Source organism: Lacerta agilis, chromosome 12 (assembly GCF_009819535.1).
Source record: "Lacerta agilis isolate rLacAgi1 chromosome 12, rLacAgi1.pri, whole genome shotgun sequence".
Taxonomy (NCBI): Eukaryota; Metazoa; Chordata; class Lepidosauria; order Squamata; family Lacertidae; genus Lacerta; species Lacerta agilis.
This window is the reverse complement of record NC_046323.1, coordinates 14416718-14438559: the sequence shown is the minus strand read 5'-3', so window position 1 is coordinate 14438559 and position 21842 is coordinate 14416718. Positions and strand designations below refer to the sequence as shown.

The 21842-nt window shown below is 41.6% G+C and overlaps 1 protein-coding gene across 3 annotated transcripts in view; it reads right to left on the bottom strand.

Moving 5' to 3' along the window:
• GADL1 (glutamate decarboxylase like 1) overlaps window positions 1-21842 on the bottom strand; it is a 90004-nt gene that overhangs the window by 42714 nt on the left and 25448 nt on the right. For all 3 annotated transcript variants that reach the window (XM_033165125.1, XM_033165126.1, XM_033165127.1), the window contains 5 exons: window positions 17958-18037; window positions 17789-17843; window positions 9346-9462; window positions 4631-4695; window positions 4281-4362 (listed from right to left, as the gene is read on the bottom strand). In XM_033165125.1, the coding sequence (XP_033021016.1) occupies window positions 4281-4362; window positions 4631-4695; window positions 9346-9462; window positions 17789-17843; window positions 17958-18037 (399 nt within the window). The remainder of the gene's footprint in view (window positions 1-4280; window positions 4363-4630; window positions 4696-9345; window positions 9463-17788; window positions 17844-17957; window positions 18038-21842) is intronic.

The window sequence follows — 21842 nt, the reverse complement described above, 5'->3', positions numbered from 1 at the left end:
GGGAGACAGAGCCAGGGGAGGCAGAGCAGCCAGCTGACACGTTCTCACTGGAGAGTATTTCTGAACCGCCCCCCCTTCTCCCAGAACTTGGCGTTCATTGAGAGTGCGAGAGCCAAAGACTCAGAGACAATTAGCCCCTGGCAGCCACCATAAGGGGAAGTGCTGTTGCTAGGGAGGGAGGAGGGAGGAGCTCAGTTGGAGCAACGCCATTAATGGGAGACGGACTGCCTTCCTTCGTCTCTCGCTGTGATGATTGAATAAACTCATTAAGAACTCTTCTTTGTTTTTCTATGCTTCTTGCTGCCACCGGGGGAGGGATAGAATTCCCCGAAGAACATTGAACAAGATAGATAGATAGATCAATGGAAGTCTCTAGGAGAGTATTATCTATCTATCTATCTATCTATCTATCTATCTATCTATCTATCTATCTATCTATCTATTAAAAATATTTATATACCACTGTATAAGAAAAAAAAATCACAGCCGTTTACAGCAGTATGAAAACATAAAAATCAGTCGATAAAATCATAAAATGTTAACAGAAGAAAACAAACACCAACTGACCATTGTTGGGGGTGTACTCTTAATTGCCTGGCAGAACAGGAAAGTTTTCAGTAGGAACTTAATATCCATGTGCAGTATGACATCTCACAAATGGGTGGCTTGCAGATCTCCACGGGCACCACAGTTCTAAGCAATTTGTGCGACAACCTCCCTGATCAGGTGATTTTATCCAGGGTTGTCATAAGATGGAAGAAATCTCTGCTGATTAAGCAAGGATTTTAGACCTTGATGCATGTAAGTTTACATTATTTGAAAAATAGTTCTAAAGAAAAAAATAAGGACCTTTCCCCCCAGTCAATCAAAATGTTTTCAGACAATTCACCTAACCCATTAACTGACTAAACATTGCAGCCCACCCCAACAAACTGACAAATAATTATGCATGGAAATTAAGAATGAGCAGCACTTCGTCAGCAAGAAGCAAATCATCTTCCTCATGAAGATGGGTGGCTGCAGTGGAGTGATTAACAATGCAATCCTAGACATGTCACCTGGAAGTTAAGTCCTCATGTATTCAATGTGTCTGGCTCTCTATTATGTTTGTGGGTTGCAGTATGAGGAAATGAGCTTGGAGCCACCAAGTCCTCTGGCTCAAATATCATTTCAGCAATGAGCTCACGGTGGCCTCAGGCAAGTCCTAACCCCTTAGCCTTAACCCAAGAGGAAATAAATGAAGAAATTGAAACATTGACTCAGGAAATAGAGCCTGCAGATTGAATGGCAAAAAGAAGGAAAAGACCGGCGAATATATCTTTGTGATCAGGCATGTCCAAAGTCCGTTTCGGGGGCCTAATCCGGCCCGCCGGTTGGTTTAATCCGGCCCCTGTGGCAGTTTACTTCCTGGGGTAAAACCCTAAAAAGACTCAACAACTTTGGGGTAAAATCATAAAAAGAAGCTCAACAACCTCAATCCTAAAAATAGGTCAATAACTCTTGTTGGCCCTTTGGTCAGCCCTCACGGCCCTTCACTTCATCAAATCTGGCCCTCTTTGAATAAAGTTTGGACACCACTGACTTAGATAATTATCTCAAAACTGCAGGAATTCAACATGTGTGTACTTTCAACCACTTCCAAGTATGGAAACAGGTATCTTCTCAAAATACTGTAAACCTTAAACTTCCCCCCTCCCTCCCTTCCTTCCTTCGCAAGTGTCTTGGTTGTAAGCATCCTTGGATGAAGAATGAAGAATCAGGGGTATACATATGAACCCAGCCTTACAGTGGCCATGGATATGTTTTTATTTCATGCCTATTGCTGCCCATCTGCCATCACTCCCTGCATCTCTCCCCCCCCCCACTGCAAAAACAAAAAACAAAAACTAAATTACTGGTAGCAATTCTTTGAGAAACTGTGTCTTGGAATACAAATTATGGAAAGGTTTCTCGGTTTGCAAACATTATTCTCCAGTGGTGGAACTCGACCTTTCAAAGTTGTGGAGCAGACTTCCTGACGCGGTTTCTGACACCCTTGTCAGTTAAGCTTGAGCCATATTGTGCTTCGATACATAACCATGTTTTCTTTTTCCGTGTAATGCTTTTTGTTCTTTTATATCTGTCCACCAATGCATGAGTATCTCACACCTGTCTAGCCACTGGTATATACAGACACAGAGTTAGGATGCAAACGAAAACTCAGTGATTCTAATGTGCTACCCAGGCTCTCAATGCTCCTTACGATGCTGATGAACAATTCATGTACATTATGAACTGTGTGCATGAAACATCTTCCCCTGCCGAAGTGAATACTCATGCAGTATTTCTATATGTACATTCTGCTCTATGCCAGCACAGATTAACTGGATCCAAAATAATTACAGACAAATGATATGGGGGGGGGGGGAAACATGGTTGCTAAATTTACAGAAATCTGGAGCCTTTATATATTTGATGAACCAGGGTGGATAAAAATCAATTTTTAAAAAAATTAAAAATCATATTTTTAAAAAATTTAAATTGGATTTTTAAAATTTAAAGTGGATTTTTAAAATAAAATGCTTTTGGAGGAAAAATCTTTCTAAAGATAGTTTTCTATTTAAGTTACATTATAGTCCAAAGGCTATTCATCAGGAAATAGGAATTTGTTTTAAGTTTTTAATATGTGCTAAAAGTCAGTCTATTGTGTGTGTTTGTTTGTTTTTTAAATTGTTTAACTACATCAGTTAACAAACATGGATACATATGCTATACTGTTATTATTTTAGTTAAATAAATTGTTTAAATTGTTATTAAGGAAACAATAATTTTTCTCCTTCCATTAAAGTATAGCAGAAAAGTTGTCCAAAAATAAACAGTTAACTTAGTAAACGTCACAATGATTTCATAATTTCTATCAATGTATTTCTAATAGTATAACCAAATCAGTAATTTTTTATATAACTGTAAAAACTGCTCTGAAAATATATTATTCCAAAAATGAAACCTTCATCTGGTTGTAAATATTAATATTATACCAGCAAGAATGAGTCTTTATGTAAAAAAGAAGTTTTAAATCAAGTCTTACTGACTAGTGATTTAAATCGTGATTTAAATCGATTTGATTTAAATCAAATCTACCCTGTGATGAACAATGTTGTGATTTGGAGATGCAGTCAAACATCAACTTTTGGTATATATATATTTAATGACATTATATCTATATCATGTTTTTTCAGTACAGTGAACATTTTATTTTCTAAAGGATCTCAAACATATAAAGGCTGCATGGCAGCTTACTTGGTTATGATTCTCCTAGCTAAACAGGCAGACACTTAAATGCAAGCTTGTGTTGACAGGGTTCGTTTAGGGAAAGGTTTATTTTAACAGGACAGCGTGGGAGACATTGTGCTCTTCCCCAGAACTTCCTGTCAACGTAAGAGGACACCCAGCAATTGCTTTGATTGATCTGTACTTTTACAACAGATTTACTAATCTCTGCATTTCACTGCCTCTGCAGCCCAAGCGCTTTCCCATTTCAATCAATTAAAAAACCCTTTCACCTTCCCCCAACTTTTTTTTTGTTAATTCAATGACATTCTAACATGCCTTCCCATATTTTCCTAAGTCCTATTTAAGTCATTATTTGCCCACTAATGCATTTAACTTCTAAACACTTCCTAATTCCGTTGATTCAGAAAAGAAGGGAAAAAAATATATCAAATAGAATAATAAAACGTTAACTGTATCTATATCTGTAGACTCCAATATAAATTTCTTAAATTTGATCCGGATCCAAACCTATTTAAAGTCATGCAATCTACAGTGGTACCTCGGGTTAACAACTTAATTTGTTCAGGATGTCCGTTCTTAACCTGAATATGTTCTTAACCTGAGGTACCACTTTAGCTAATGGGGCCTCATGCTGCCTACGCCGTGCGATTTCTGTTCTCATCCTGAAGCAAAGTTCTTAACCCGAGGTACTTAACCCGAGGGTTAGCAGTCTGTAACCTGAAGCGTCTGTAACCCGAGGTACCACTGTATTGCTACTTGAAACGGGCATGCGCACACTCCTAAATTAGCTAATCAGAGCTGCTAATTTAAAAATACTGGCAGTTAAGTAGAAGTTTGGGTGTCATTCACATGCAGAAATCACGTATTTTCCGCCACCCCTCATTAGCACCTCATGTGCTGTTTGCATTGTCTGCAATGTTATGCTTTTGTATTGGAAAACCTAAGTTGATTTATCTATTTTCTCAATGCAGCAGAAACACACTTCAGTTGCATTAAAAAAGACTTACAGAACTGTCTTTCACCAGAAGGGCACAACACTGGATCCCTGCCATTAGCATCTTATGAGGATTCCATGCCACCGAATTGGCCCTATGAAAGTGATAAATGGACAAAAGCAGACAATTACTTTGCAACTGCAGTGTGACCGCATACGATAAAGCAGACTTTTTCTTCATCTTTTTTTCCCCCAGGTTTCCAATCATCATCCTCATAGTGAGCATGACACAATTTATCCAAAACGAAGCGTGAGTGTCTGTGGTTTCAATGAGAAATGATGGTCTCCCTGAAGTCAATGGGACTTCCAAAAATGCTTACGTTTGGCTTCAATTATCCCCTCTCCAAATTAAACGCCATCTACCTGTGGATGCCTTGCAGAAGTTTGCGGTGCTTCCTCGACAGCAAAGCTGAGCCTCCCCACGATGCCTGTGGAGATATTTATTAAAAGTTATAAAGTGTTAGTTCAGCACTGTATAATTTAATTGTTACTCTCTTCATAGGTCCAGTTACAGGTAGGTAGCCGTGTTGGTCTGCCATAGTCAAAACAAAATAGAATAAAAAAATTCCTTCCAGTAGCACCTTAGAGACCAACTAAGTTAGTTCTTGGTATGAGCTTTCGTGTGCATGCACACTTCTTCAGGTGTTTTTAATGTTCAGACGGCAGCGGCGGTACTGACTGGATTCTCTTGATTGCGCCACTTATTTCAAAGAATCCAAAAGAAGATATATACTGGCTTGAATAAGGCCTTGCTTACACAAGCACAGTATGTCACTGTAAGTACCTTCTCTGAGCTGTATACGTACACTGCATGGGTCAATCAGTCTAAAGTCTGTTCGAAATTCTTCAGAAATATTTTACTATTGTTCTGCCAGCAGAATAAGTTACGGAACATTGGACAGCTGAATAAAACCAAAGGTGTTTATTTACATGAGTAATCATTGAAACTAACCATAACTAGTGAGAATCTTCAAAATGAATTCTGGAAGATTTATATTCCCATCTCTTTGTCTTTTGCATACATTCAAGCAGAGTGAAATCCAGCAGTTATTCTGTCTAACTTGATATTGCATAGCCCCCAACATTCTTTCAATGAAAATGGGCAGCTGCCAACTTATGTAAAAACACAACAAAACATTAAACATTAAAAAACTTGACTATACATGGATGTTAGTTACAGTTACAGGGGGGTAGCCGTGTTGGTCTGCCATAGACGAAACAAAATAGAAAATTCTTTCCAGTAGCACCTTAGAGACCAACTGAGTTTATTCTTGGTATGAGCTTTCGTGTGCATGCATCCTTCTTCAGTGTATCTGAAGAAGTGTGCATGCACACGAAAGCTCATACCAAGAACAAACTCAGTTGGTCTCTAAGGTGCTACTGGAAAGAATTTTCTGGATGTTAGTTAGTTAGTTAGTTATCTCTTTGGCTCTGAGGTTGCATAATCCCATACCCTCCAAGATGAAAATAGGAAAGCTATGGTTTTCCCAGTAGTAATGTACGGAAGTGAGAGCTAGACCATCAAGAAGGCTGATCGCCGAAGAATTGATGCTTTTGAATTATAGTGCTGGAGGAGACACTTGAGAGTCCCATGGACTGCAAGAAGATCAAACCTATCCATTCTCAAGGAAATCGGCCCTGAGTGCTCACTAGAAGGACAGATCCTGAAGTTGAGGCTCCAGTACTTTGGCCACCTCATGAGAAGAGAAGATTCCCTGGAAAAGACCCTGATGTTGGGAAAGATGGAGGGCACAAGGAGAAGGGGACGACAGAGGATGAGATGGTTGGACAGTGTTCTCAAAGCTACTAACATGAGTTTGGCCAAACTGCGGGAGGCAGTGTAGGATAGGCGTGCCTGGCGTGCTCTGGTCACGAAGAGTCGGACACGACTGAACGACTGAACAACAAAAACAAAAGGAAAAGCGGGACATTCTGGGATCAAATCAGAAACTGGGACGGTTTCTGTGCATCCAGGACTGTCTCTGGAAAATAGGGGCACTTGGAGGTCTTTGCATTATTGTCAATTTAAGGAATAATTGCAATGCTGGACTGCTTTAGGAGGAAGGGAAGAATAAAAATTTAATAAATGATAAAATAACCAGACAACACTGCAAGTTCCACACACAGCCACTACTGAAAGTGCTATGCCATCATGGAATATGCTCTGAAGTTGTGGAATATTCATAAGCATTCTAGTTGCACAGGTAGAATTCAGAACATATGGAAGGTGAAAGGCCATTTCAGCAGAAAAGAGTGTTTCATGGGATTTAGGAATAAGAGAGCAGACTCATATAGGATCACGCTGTATATAGCCTTGGGTCATAAATAACAGCCTATATTTGGTGATCTAAATCTGTTCCCAAGCCACTACAAATTTAGCACATTTTATTTATAGTTTTTTCTCAGGAGGCCTGAACAGAAGAGAGTGATAAATTACAGCAGACATGCCCTTGATAGACTCTGCATCCCTCCCTCTGGGATCAGCTCACACCTGGAGACATTTTTCCACATCCTTAAACAAACAAAGAGACTACTTGGGCCAACTCTGTAGAGAAATCTTGCCACCACAATTATGAATGGTGCCTCTTCTTCCCAAGGGAATCAAATAACATCTCTATGACAGCTACATCAGCCGATGACATGAAACGTAATACTAGGGAAGCAATTTATTTTTAGCTTCTCCAAATGATTTACTCTGAAGAAATAAAGAGCCTTATCAAAGGCATTATTGCCAAGCAATCAACAGCTCACTGATTCCGAAAGAAGGCACTTTTGACAACAAAAAGATTTGCATATTTCCAATAACCCATCTGCAAGAAGATCAGGAAAATAGCAAAAACTCTCAAATACAGTGTGGGGGGGGGGGAAGCTTACCAAACTTTCATGTTATGTTAATCCTCCTTAGCTGTGTTTGCAAAAACTGCTTTACTGAAAGCCTACACTACAGTAATACCACTTAGGTCAGTGGCGTAGTGAGAGTGGGGCGTTGGGGCGGTTCGCCCCGTGTTCCAGCCTGGGGAAGGTAACACACTGCGCCACCCCCCACGAGTGCGACTCCCAAGCCACCGCCCAGCAGCTCTTCCACCCAGGCTGCTGGGCGGAACCCCTTTTCCGTCCCTTCCGTGTGGTGGCTGCCGGGTGGCAGCTTGGGAATCGCACTTGCGGGGGGTGGTGGTGGCCGGGAGACAGCTTGGGAGTCCAGGTGGACTGCACATGTCCACAGCAGCCCGCAGGACTGCACATGTGCGGACATGCGCAGTCCGCCCGGGCTGCACTCCATAGTGCATGCTTCATGATGTCATGACGCTTACGCTACGGAGTGAGGCCCTGCCCCCAGGGGGTGCCGCTTGGCTTACTTAGGTAATTTGAAAATTATTCAGTCATTCACCATGAATGGATATTTCTGCAAGTCATACAGTTTTGGAATGTTTAGATGTTAAGCAAAAAGAACTGTGCTGGAATTCCCATAGTGAAACTTACCAGAAGAATAAGAAATCATGATAACAAACTTTTTTTTTTAATAAAAGAATGGAAATGGTTTATTGAATATTTACAGATAAATTGTAAACAGATAAAAACACTGGCAGGATTCTTGTAATAACCTGCAGCTATATAAGAGTATGTACCGGTATATATATATATATAAAGATAAATAAATAAGTTAATTTGGATATGCAGATGACATTAAAAATAAATTTAAGGAACCTTAGAAAGAGGGGGAAGGAAGTCAAGTTTTAAAATTAAAATCAGTGAAGAGTATATATCTGAAAAGTATTTAAAAAAATTATAAAGGAATTCCCATAGAGAAATAATGTATTGCTAAAGGATAGCGCCACTGGCACAGAAATGGAAATCTAGGAGTCATTCTAGATATTTAGGATAAATAACTCAACATTCACTAAACAATAGGATAATAACCTCCTAACCACCATCGTCCTGGACTCAGGAGACCAATGGCTCAGCCCACCAGACTAATATTTTCTGACTGTCTCATGATGTTTCAGGAGTTTGAACAGACATGGGGAATTGCTCCCACTGGGAGATTGCAAGCAGGCTTCAGGGCTCTCCCCTAATCCTCTCATAGTGGCAAGAAGGGGAACACAGTGACTGGAAGAAGTCCCCCTCAAACTCCCCTTCTTCCACTAAGGAGCCTATGAAAGAACCATGAGCACCTTGGAGGAATAACACAACCTTTGAGGAAAAGTCCAAGTCTACAAATAACAACACCCTGAAGATTCCGGGCCACACAGAGATTAGACTGGCCTCGACCAGAGCCAGGGCCTTTTCGGCTATGGCCCCGCCCAGCCTGGTGGAACACTCTCTCGCAAGAGACCAGGGCCCTGCGAGATTTGACATCATTCCACAGGGCCTGCAAGACGGAGCTGTTCCGCCAGGCCTTTGGTCAGGGTTCAGTCTGACACATTTCTCTTTGTATAAGAACAAGCATGAAGGAGGTTTCCCAGCCCACGCACAGGTCCTTATAATATCAGTGGAAATGGTTGGTCCTGGCGAGTATTAACCGCTTTCAATTTTAACCTGAGGATTATCATTTGTCCAGTTTTAATTTTAATTTATTTGAATTAATTTTGGGATGCATTTTAGTCGATTGATTGCTTGCTTTTATTGTATTATTTATATGATGTTAGCTGCTCTGAGACCGGCTCCGGGGAGGGTGGGGTAAAAATAAAATTATTATTATTATTATTATTATTATTATTATTATTATTATTATTATTGCTGTGCAGGCAAGCTCTTAATATTACACAATGAAAAACTAATGTAATGTGATACAGGGCTTAGATAGTGGAAGTTACAAAATATGTTTGGGCAAAACAACCTCTCAAGCTAAGCTACATCAAAATAAAAATAAAAATGCTCTGAACTCTTCAGAGGGAGACGGTCCACAGATTTATACATTTTTTAAAAAAATGTAGTTCGGTTTTTAGAACACCATTAGTTGAGTTTGCAAAATCGGCTGCACTTCCCCCCCCCCCCAGCAAGTGTGAGAATGGCTCCGCGGTTAAAAAGAAGGATTAATAAAGTGAAACAAAGAACAAATGTTAATAAAACTAACTTACATCAACGTGCAGCCAAAGGTCATGTTTCTCGCAGATGTCGGCAATTTCATCCAGAGGATCAAATGCTCCCAGAACTGTAGTGCCTGCTGTAGCACTGACAAAAAATGGTGCTGAACCCTGTGGAATGATCCAAAACAAAAGATTGTTTGCACTGTTCAAATTCTCCAGTGAGGGTGACACACTAAATACAATAAGGTCTGGGAATCTAGGACAAGACTAACAATGTCTACATTTTACATTCTAGGCAGCAAACTGGTCTTTAAAAGTATTCTATCCGAAACATTGAAAAACCTGGGTTACTTAAAGTACCAGAATGTCAAACATCAACTGTCAATGATCAATGCTCTCTCGCGGTATTATACAATCTGGTCCCAAAATCTTTACACACATGTCACTGGAAGCAAACTGATTATCTCTTTCTCTAAATTCAGGTTGGAAAGATTTCCGTTATGGCAGGGCTAGCTTAAGACATCTGCAGTACCTGAAGTGGAAAATCCAGATTGCAGCATAAGCAATGGTACACCCTCCCAAGTAGTGGAAAATATAACCAATAAACAATTGACAATTTCCTGCCTTTTAGATGGTATCAAAGAACACCGCCCCCAGAAAAAAACACCTGATGGTGCTGCCAGGTTCTGCTTCATGGCAAGGCAAGGCCAGCCCTGCACAAGACTACTGCAATATTTAAGATGATGATGATGATTATTATTATTATTATACCCCGCCCATCTGGCTGGGTCCCCCCAGCCACTCTGGTTGGTTGGGTCAACTTTAAAGAAGTGGGTTCTTCTGTAAGGGAAAAGTTGTGCCTGGAATTAAATGCCTTCCTGAATTTAATGTGAATCAAAACCAGCAGCTGAGGCATGTGGGGGTAAGTACCCAAACCTTTCCTCCACTGCTATGGTCCTAATAAACCTGCCACACCCCAGATTGCAACTTGCTTCAGGGGGGAAGAGTGATTTTCAGCAAGCTCACAGCATGGGAGACAAGGATCAATTGCTTTTAAATGTAAAAATAATAAACCGCGCCCTTCCTGTGTGCCATGCTCCTGATCTGGATCAGAAATCCGAGGGGCTATTTCAGATTCCCCCCCCTTAAAGGTCACATTTCATGCAGTAACTAGGGGGTGCATGAGAATCGCGTTGCACGTCCCAAAAGAGCCTTGATTCTTTGTGAGCGCTCCAAACACAAATGCACTAGCCATTCTAAGCAAGAGAGCACAAAAGGGATTTATCCACTGTAAGGGGAAAGTGCCCTCCAGCTCTTCAAGGGACTATCACATTCCCACCAGGAGGGCAGGTTCAGTATGGGTCCCAGATACACTAAACCCCAAGAGTTCTCACTAATGGTTCCTCGTCATCCTGGGGGGGGAGTGACAAGTGGGGTGCCGCAGGGTTCTGTCCTGGGCCTGTTGTTGTTCAACATCTTTATAAAGTCAGGCATTGGCAAACTCGGCCCTCCAGATGTTTAGGGACTGCAACTCCCATCATCCCTGGCCACTGGTCCTGTTAGCTAGGGATGATGGGAGTTGTAGTCCCAAAACATCTGGAGGGCCACGTTTGCCTATGCCTGATAAAGCACTTGAATAAAGGAATTGGGGGGTGCTAATAAAATCTGCAGGTGATATCAAACTGGGAGGGGTAGCTAATGCCACAGATAACAGAATTGGGATTTAAGAAGACCATAACAGATTGGAGAACTGGGCGCAAACTAACAAAATGAATTTCATTAGAGAGAGATGTCAGGTTCTACACTTAGGCAGGAAGAACCAGCTGCACAAATATAAAGTGGGGGACACCTGACTAGCCAGTAGTACATATGAAAAGGATTTAGGGGTCTTAGTAGACCACAAGCTTAACACGAGTCAACAGTCTGATGCAGTAGCAAAAAAAGCCAATGATATTCTGGGCTGTGGGGACAAAAGTAGAGTGCCCTGGTCAAGGGAAGTCACAGTACAGCTCCAGTCTGCCTTGGTCAAACTACGCCTGGAGTGCTGTGTCCAGTTTGGGGCACTACAATTTAAGAAGAATAAGCTGAACGTGCGGCAGAGGAGGGCGACCAAGATGATCAAAGGTCTGGAAACCAAGCCTTAAGAGGAACAGTTGAAGGTGTTGGGTATGCTGAGCCTGGAAAAGTGGAGACTGGGGGGTGGGGGTGGGGAGACATATCATAGCAATCTTCAAATATCTAAAGGGCTATCACACGGAAGATGGAACAAGTTTGTTTCCTCCTGCTCTGGAGGCTAGGACCTGAACCAATGGATTCGAGTTAGAAGAAAGGAGATTCGGACTCAACTTCAGGAACAACCTTCTGACAGTAAGAGCCATTTGACAGTGGAACGGTCTTCCTCGGGTGATGGCAGACTCTCCTTCCTTGGAAATTTTAAAGAAAAGGTTGGGTGGCCATCTGTTATGTACGCTTTAGTTGAGATTCCTGCATTGCTGGGTGTTGGGACTAGCACAAATGGACATGATGCACAAATGGTGCATTGGGGAAGGTAGTCTTTGTGCCCTATTTTGCAGATACATAAAGCTCCACTGCCCCTGCTGCTGCCCCCTTCCTAATCTCTTTCTCTGTGTAAATTTGGAAGCTCGATGGGAGCGGCAAAGGAAGGAGTGGTATGGGTTCAAGATGTATACTGAGCCCTTTTCTCAAATAATGAACCAGAGGCACTCACTGTTATAAGCACCTTTTGACTATTAACACATTTAAAGAAATGCACAGTGTAGCCTCGAATTTCACCTTTGTCAGAAACCACAACGTGAGCAGATGACAGCATAACTAGGTAGGGTGCTACTACTACCACCTCGCCATAGCCATGCCTTTCTATAGCCTAGCTATCTTTCTCCCTTCCCTGTTACTTTCTTCTGAATTAAGAGTAAGAAGAGTCCCTGGTATTAAATGCTAATAACAACATTCAGTTGATGATAGGACTAATTAGCTCAGCTAGGAGGCTACCCATGCAAGGAAGAGATTCCTCACCTCTCAGGGGATCTTACCCGCATTACATAATTAGTGCTTATTTTTCCTGCCATCAACAATCTTGAATCTGCCGCCAAATGTAAATAGAAGGTCTACAAAAGGACAGGATGTATGTGCGGCAATTTCCCATGCAGTAGCAGGAGACCATGTGCATGAGAAGTGGACAAGACAGGCCCGGAGAGGCAGGACGCCCCAAAAGCACAAATCCCACCAGGCACCAGGTGTGGAACCACCACAGACTGAAGTTATTGGGATGAGTAGACTGCAGGGATTGGATGTGTGGCAACTTCACGTTCAAACCCCTTCAGAACTACGGTTATGAAAGAGCCCTGACCCAATGACATATTAATCACAATTGGTGAGATCTTGAGGGAGGGAAAGCCCTGCTACTAGGTAGGATTTGTAGACAGGTAGCTGCATCCTATGGTCCAAGGAATATGTAGCAGGGCTATGAAGTAGCCCCTTTTGACCATTGTGTGCCATAACCCAACTCTCTCCAAACTTCAAGAGTAGCAGCAGACAAAATGTTAGGTGCTGCAGTTGGAAAGCAAAAATCAGATAATGCTGATGTGCATAAACTCGTTGGGTCTCCATCTCAACATTGGCATCGTGATCACGCAAGTCTTCATCAATCCGCTGGAAAAGACTTTCCACCCAAAGTATTAAATTTACAACAGGAAGTAGGATTTCTGTTATTTGTTTCCAAAGGTATGAGTCTCAATTGCCGCATAGCACTAACACTAAAATTTCAAAGTGCACACTATGGCCTGGTTTGCACAACACAGTAAGCCAAACTATGGTTTACAGGGACCGTGCAAACCATGGTTTAGTGTGTCACCTGAACAGAGTCTCATATTTAAGCTCTCTCCTCACTAATTGTGAGCTGTAGCAAGTTTTCTTCAGGTGACAATACTAAGCCAGGCGTGGGGAACCTTTGGCTGCCCAAATGTTGCTGAACTCCAAATCTCATCTTCCCTGGCTATTGGCCATGCTTGCTGGAGATATAGTTCAACAACATCTGGAAAGTCAAAAGATTCCCCACACTTGCAGTAAGCCACGTTTTTGGCTTACCCCCGTGTTGTGCAGGAGCAAAAAGGTATGGTGAGAAACAAAGAAGCTGAAAACTCTTATTTGGGAGCCTGCATCTTTCTGCGGTCCCAGAAAGTCATAGTTTCATTTACTGTACTGTGCAAACCAGGCCATTATATGCAGCTGTTTGTGAACAGGAGTGGGTGGAGCCTTATATTGCGTTTATACATTTGCTGAAGCTATGGAGCTAACAACACGCCCATCTGCAGTACTTAGGACCTTTCTTTTAAATTCTTCTCACTGCAATATCTTAAGAAACGCTATCTCCTGAAAAGCCAAACACAAAAAAACACTAAGTAAAGTTTTCCTCCCAAAGCAACAACTGTAAGTTTTCATTACGTTGAACTATTGATTAAAGTGACTTTCAGGTTACGAACTTAAAACACTGAGCAAAAAAAAACCAAAATAATTTTTGCTGCAGCCAATGGAATAGCCTCATAAATCCCACTAAACTGGATTCTTTTGGCTTTGATGAGACTTTAAATAGGTTTTTAGCTTAACATTGGGGGGGAAAGGAGGAGTACTTTTCAGAAATTGTCTTTTCACTTTGCCATGTGACACTGGAGCTAGCTGAAATGATTGCCAAACGCATTTTCAGCGGAAAATATTTTTTAATGCTTCAATGATATTGACATGCATTCGGGCAGAAGGAAGGAAAGGGGAGAGATCCTGTGCATTAAACAGGCTTCCCCCACCCCCTCTTCCTTCTTTCTCTCCACACTTCATTCTGGATAATTTTAATGTGAATTTAAAACCATAATCTTCCATGAATGTCAGGCTAAAATAAAATCATACTTGCTGCAGTCCAGTGACTTCTTCTGGGGAAAGGTAGCTTCACAAGCAACTTTATTCAAACAGGCATAAGGATTCGTAGAGAGAATGGCACATTGCCTTTGAAAAGCACCTAGAAGTTTCAACTGGTGCAGAGTACAATGGCCCAGTTATTAATAGGGGCTGATCACCACAGCCAGCATCTAGTGAATGTTTTCACAGATTGAACAGTTTGCTTCTGGACCCAAACCAAAGTGCTCATGCCATACCCTCCAATATTTCTCTGATGAAAATAGATATGTTCTGTTCCATAATGATAATTTTACTATTTTGACCCCCCCATGTCTTCTTGGGTTGCCCCAGGGCAGCTTCCAACATATATAAAAACATTAAAAAAAACTTTAAACATTAAATAAAAACCTTCCCTATACAGTGGTACCTTGGTTTAAGAACAGCTTAGTTTATGAACAACTTGGATTAAGAACGCTGCAAATTCGGAAGTAGGTGTTTTGGTTTGTGAAGAAGAAGAGTTTGGATTTGATATCCCGCTTTTCACTACCCGAAGGAGTCTCAAAGCGGCTAACATTCTCCTTTCCCTTCCTCCCCCACAACAAACACTCTGTGAGGTGAGTGGGGCTGAGAGACTTCAGAGAAGTGTGACTAGCCCAAGGTCACCCAGCAGCTGCATGTGGAGGAGTAGAGACACGAACCCGGTTCCCCAGATTACGAGTCTACTGCTCTTAACCACTACACCACACTGGCTCTCAGTGAACTTTACCTTGGAATAAGAACATGTTTCGCTTCCTGTTGAGTGTGTTCCATTTGTAAACTGAGTCCCCCACTGCTATGGGAACGCATACCTTGGTTTAAGAATGGACTTCCGGAACAGATTAAGTTCGTAAACCAAGGTACCACTGTACAGGATTGCCTTCAGGCAGCTCAGAAGTTGGATAGCTCCATACCCTCCAACATTTCTCCAGTGAAAATAGGGACATCCTAAAGAAAAGCAGGACATTCTCCAAATCAGGGACGTCCCTGGAAAATAGGGTCTGTCATGCTCACCACTAAAGCTAAGTGGCTGACCAGGATCTGGATATAAAAAAAAACCCAACTTCTTCCAGAGGGATCTTTCTACCAATTCAGATCCTCTTCAGAAGTCCTTCCCTGGATGTCCGTGTCGTCCAAAGTTCGGAGGTGACTCAAGAAGGTCTTTTCAGTGGTGGCACCCAAATTCACTTGGCACCACCACTGTTGTCCTTTAGGTGCCTGTCAAAGTCTATCCTATTCTCAGATGCTTTTAATGGTGCTGGAGTCTCAGCTATTTATATTTTCTCTGCTCGCTTCACTGGCTCTTGCAAATTGCTTCTTACCTGTTCTATTTATTGTGGATTATTATATTTTGCTTTTTTTACTGCAAGCTGCCTTGAGGCTCTTTTGGGAAAGGAGGGGGGTAAACATACCTTAAAGAAAAGAAAAGAAAATGCTGTTCCTCCACTGAAGTGAATGAGAAAGCAGGGAGCTCTGTGTGCACATTGCAACAAATGAAGAACTCTGGAACCGTGTTAGGGAGCAACCCTAACACATCACAACACAGACAGAATATCCCATCAAGAGGATACACACAACATAGTTCTTTTTTACCCAATACCACAACAAAAAATGGTAATGACACTACAACTTTTTTGGGGGGTGGGGGAGGGTTAGATAGATATTACAACCATCAAGGCCAATCAATATGAAAACTATAGGATCAAAATAAAACTATTTCAAGCTGCAGTTTGCTTCTTTTACTGTTTTAAAGCCTCTATTTCTGCCGGACCAAGATTGTGTGTATCATTCTAATTTTGTGTTTGCTGTTTTGCAACTTTAAAAAAAAAATTATTTGGCACATAAAAGTAACTGAGGAAAAAACCCCTCACAAAATTTGCATTTATAGGGAAAACCTCTTGAATGAATTATATACCATAACAAATTTTGTTTTCATGGGGCAAGGTCTCCATAACTGGACCATGTATCCACCTTGCATTTTCTCTAATGCTTGAAGAAGAAGTCGGTTGCATTCAGGAACCTGCCCTTTAGACTATCATGAGCTGAGGAACCGGAAATATGTTTCCCATGTCTCTGTATCTGTGGATCTCCTTTCAAACATAATGAATCTGTTCTGTGAATACCCAATGAAAACACAGGCACCAATCTTTTTCTGTAATCTGTGAAGCACTGCACAGCAAAGCAGAAATATGTCGTCTCCCACACCAAACACTGTTATCAAATGGCATTCAGCAGAGACACTTGCAAACATGAAATGAGATAAGAGAACATTTCAAATGCTTAATTTTCATTTCAAGGAAATGAAAACATATTAAGCACAGATAGGAGCATCCGTAAGGATGTTTTTAAAAGAAGAGTGCGGGACAAGAAGCTATAGCCAAGTACTGTTTTCACTGCAAAACACTTTAAAATCAAAGGAGATTTTATCATCAATAATCCATTTAAACAATGAAGAGAATGCCGTTTGCTTGTCAATAGTTATTTTGCCCAGAAAAGAGCAGCTGATCTTTTATTCATGAACAGATTTATTTTAATTCTATTCCACATTTCTCCTATCTGCTCAAACTGAATGAAATTTCTGATAAGATGCCACAGTCATTAAGCATATACTGTATCCTGAAGGAATCTACTGGCCTACTAAAGCTGGGATGTTCCTTAATTTTGAGCACAATTATAGATATAATCTCAGCGAGAAGCATAATGAGAATGGCTCGGGTTTGCAGTGCAAGAGTTATTATTCTGTGCCGTTTTGTGAGTTCTGGCATTATTATTTTTTAAGTGATGAACTAGAATACCTGGAGGGCACACTGCCCATTCACGACTTACCGTGCAATCTGTAGCAAAGCAGACTGGACCTGAAACATTTGTAACACAAGAAACTACCCTGTTTTAACTTTCATTCATGTTCATTCACCCTTTTTCCATTCTAACAACACCACCATAAATTGAATTTATGATTTTTGTTGTTGTTATGGCCATCACGGCCTTTCAACCACCGCTAAAAAAGAAATATATGCATACTATACAAAATATACACCATTACAATGTAGTATCACCCTATTTGTACATAATATATATATACACACAAGCTGAGACAAATAAGCTTCTAAAATTCATTTCCAATCAGATCTTTACTTTCCATCATATTATCCTTAATGCACCTTCTTCTCAATTTTTGAGCAGCAGCTGCAGCTGCAAATCTTGTGACGTTGTGTTGCAAGATTCACATGCATGATCCGACGAAAGAGGCTGAGGTGGAGAGCCAGGACAGGCCACGATTCATCCCCCTGGGAGCGGGCCAGGGCGGCACTCATTGGCCGGCTGGGCCGACTCCACCCCCAGAAAGCACCTGCCCAAAACAAGCCAGCATTGGTCAATCGCCGGCTGGCAGCCATCCACCCCAGCCATTCGCCAGGTCACTACCGTGGCCCGTGGTCCGGGCGCAACACTGCCCCCCATTGGAGCAGATTTCCATACACAAATGCACATAGGTATTGCTTTCACAGGGCACACATACTCTCTCTTGCTCTCTCACTCTCTCTCCCCCTCTCACCTCTTTCCTTGCCCGCTGCACTTGTTTCTCCAGTTCCTCAGGTATCATCTTACCTCTATGGGACACAGATTTAAAACTTTTCAGTTATGTAATAGGTTACTCGCTTTCAGCACTACTTCAGCATTTTAAAAGGATCATCAGGCGGCTTCGACGGCTTCGGTCGCCTTACCTTTCGTCACTTTTGACGAAGTAAACGTTTTGTGTGCCGATCCCCAAGAACGATGCTGCCTTCTTCACGGAATAATGACACTGAGTAAGGGTAAAAACCAAACAATTAACAGCAGGCATATCGCCGATAAGTTTCCTGAGGCACACACGTTGCCGATTTTGGGCAAAAATCAAGGCTTCACAAAACCAACGACAGCCACAGAATTGGAAAATTAAGCGAGCATTATCCTCCCCTCTCAAAACAGGGGAGGGAGGGGGGGAACGCTGAGCTTTTTTAACCTTAAATTTAGTTAAGCACTGGACGTAAACCCCTGGTTTCATGGCTCAAAGAAATTGCTCTACTGACTGAGCTATCTAGAAAAATATACGAGAGCTTATTTATTTTAGTAGAATAATAATGATAATACTAAAATAGGGAGGAATAAGAAACTGGAGCAAATTGTTATGTTATTTAAGGGTTAAATTAATATATTTGCCAACCACCCTGAAAACGCCTTAAATTGTTCCTTCGAATACAGCAGGTGAAACCAGGTGGTTAATTAATTCAGTTTTCTTCAAGAGAGTTCACACAAAATGCAGTTAAGGAGGAACATAATTATGAAAAATACCACACTTTAATGTGTGGGTATGAATATATTAAAGGTATTCAATCCTGTCACACTTTTTTTCTGATGAGATGGATCGCCCCACCTTTTTGACAGGGCTTCCCCTTCCCCCCATTTTTAAATAAATGCACAGAAGATACCATCAGCTGCCACCAGCCAATCTTTTCTAACACGGCACATTCACAAAGGCTTTAGAATCCATTCACTCAGAGTAACATAACATACATAGGTAGATAATTAATCTTCTGTTACATTGAATTACATCAATAATGAAATACGTGTGCAAAGCTGCAATGTGGCACTCGCTAGAGATTTGGACTCTTTAAGCAGCAAGGTTTCATTCGAATTGCGAGTGATTCTCACAAAACGGCTCCTTATTAGTAAGCTATGAGTCACCTATTAAGCTCGATCAAAGGGAATGTGACATTGAATTACTAGAAAATGTCAAAACCCCTCCGGGCTCAGAAAATAATAGATCAGCAAAATCTCCAAAGTGGGCAGTGGGATTGGGGGTGGGGGGCAAAGGCAGCACAATGAATCACAGCTCTTGTTATGAACGGTATGTAAGTATGAGAAGATCACAATTAAGGGCCCACGATAATTTGGTGCTCCTCTACTCTAATTTCAGTTAGCTAAAACAAACAATGGAGTTCTCAGAGTACAGAAATAATGGAGAACTGTGGTTGGTCCTGAAGTGGAAGCTTTCAAGAGAGGGGGGCGCATGCAACCTTTGGCTCATGTAGCCACATTCCCACAACAACCAACCATGGCTTGTCATTACATCCATACCTGGTCAAAGCCCCCCAAAATTTACTCCAGACAGTTTATAGAAGTGTTTTAATGAAGTATTCCGTCTGGCATTTTTCTTACGTTTTGATCTGATGAAACTACCTGTACATATGTTATGTACTGAGTTGAATAGGATCCAAAATGCAGCAGTCTGATTGGTCCTAGAACAATAGGATTGAGATTGCAGCAGTCTGACTGGTCCCAGAACAATAGGATTGAGATTGCAGCAGTCTGATTGGTCCCAGAACAATAGTGTTGAGATTGCAGCAGTCTGATTGGTCCGCAGGAGCCACCCAATCCAGCTCCAGGTGGAAGTGAATCTGCACTCCGATTGGCATACAGGAGTATCCCGGAATTAGCCAATCACGTGGGGCCCATTGTGTAAATAGTGTATATAAAGCAAACGTTTTGGGGGAACTGCATTCCTCACTACTATGAGCTGAATAAAGAGCATGAAATTCACACTTGACTCTGAGTATATTTCAACATATGAGGTGTTCTTTCACTGAACGACAATGTCTCAGGCAACAGCTGGGTAGCTGACAGCAGCCCATAACTGTTCCTGGGACAAAATGTCCCTGAGAATGATGCAATGCCATAGTGTTTTGTTGTTGCCAAGGGCATCCTTGATGGCAAAAGGTGGCTGCCCCCATAATATAGCATGGTTTGTCCCAGTAACAAAACAAACCCTTTGCCGCCTCTTACTTGAAAGGTAAAGGATTCAACCTCCTTCCTACCCACAAATTATTAGAATGCACCTTCCCCGCAAAAAGACATTGAATATCCCAGACACACTTCTAAAGAGGATAAACATTCCCACAAAAGTGGGGAAAACATTTCGCCGTTTCTAAATTGTTTTGTCATGGGAAAAAAATGCAGATTAATGCAAATTGCTGTTAAAACACAATCACTGAAGAACACAACATTCCATTTACATCAGCTTGAAATAAGAAACTCTAAACAATGCATTTCAATTTGTTCCTGGACTGTATTGTTGCCTCTTGACAAACCATTAAGAACGGGGGGGGGGGTGTTTGTCACTTTTAGGGAGATGTGATTTGTCATTATCAGTTGAGTAGCGTGTAATAATCAAGTAAAGAAAGCCCCTTGAAGTACAAAACAGATATTTTTGTTGTGCCGTTGTTATTTTTTATTTTAACTGAGAAATGAGCGTGGAACAGTTCTGCTTTAATTTAAAACAGTATCTCTCTACTCCCAACACTGGAGCGGTAGGTGGAAATAAATGGATGTTTCGTCACTTAACTCTCTCACTATAGGAAAGCTATCTCCCAGGGAGAGGAATACAGCAAGGAACAGAAAGACTGCAGGGTAAGCAGACATGTGTGTCTCTCTCCCCCCACCCCCCAATGTAAATAAAGTCCATCAATAGGATTCTCACTGAGGGCAAAACTTGCAGGGAGGAGGAGGAGGAGGAGGAAGAAGAAGAAGAATAAGAATAAGAGGAGGAGTTTGGATTTGATATCCCACTTTATCACTACCTGAAGGAGTCTCAAAGCGGCTAATATTCTCCTTTCCCTTCCTCCCCCACAACAAACACACTGTGAGGTGAGTGAGGCTGAGAGACTTCAGAGAAGTGTGACTAGCCCAAGGTCACCCAGCAGCTGCATGTGGAGGAGTGGAGACGCGAACCCGGTTCCCCAGATTACGAGTCTACCGCTCTTAACCACTACACCACACTGGCAAGAGGGCAGAGCAAGTGAAGTGGTGCAGAAACAGCATATTGTCTACTACATGAGCTTAGAAAAGAGCAGAAGAGAAACAGTTCTGGAAAGATTTCCAATGAGACTTCTTACAATTTTATTTTATTTTTTGCTAACTGGGCTATGTACACACTTCCATTTACTCTGCATCCACTGTGATCCCACCCAGTGCCGGATATACATATAAGCTAAAAAAAGCTACAGCTTAGGGCCCCACTCTCTTGGGCCCCCCCCAAAAAAATTAAAGAAAAAATAACACCTGGATGTACATTTCCAAAATATAAGATAAAAAAACAAATAAAATAAAACCTACATACAGCAACAGTGTTTTGTGTTGTGTAGGCTCCTATGATGTAAGTAATGGACCCCGCCTGCTATATAAATGGCCCCATTACCTTCAATAGCTTAGGGCCTCATCAAACCTAAATCCGGCCCTGATCCCACCAACACAATCCATATCAATCCTGCCGTTTCTTATGAAATGCTGTGTTTCCATGCATTTCCCCCTCAACTAACTTTTGATCCGAATTGAGGAAAAAGAAGAACCGAGCTGTGTTTTAACCGGGTAATGTGTACACAGCCTCATAGATTCAGGAGCGGACAGAACCAGTTAGTTGAAGCCTGGATCCTAGATCAGCATTGATTCTCTATGCTAGTGGTAAGCCTTTTATGCTTGCTATAACAAATACGTTTCCTCGAACAGGGCCGGATTTAGGTTTGATGAGGCCCTAAGTTACTGAAGGTAACTGAAGGGCCCTTTATATGTCCAGC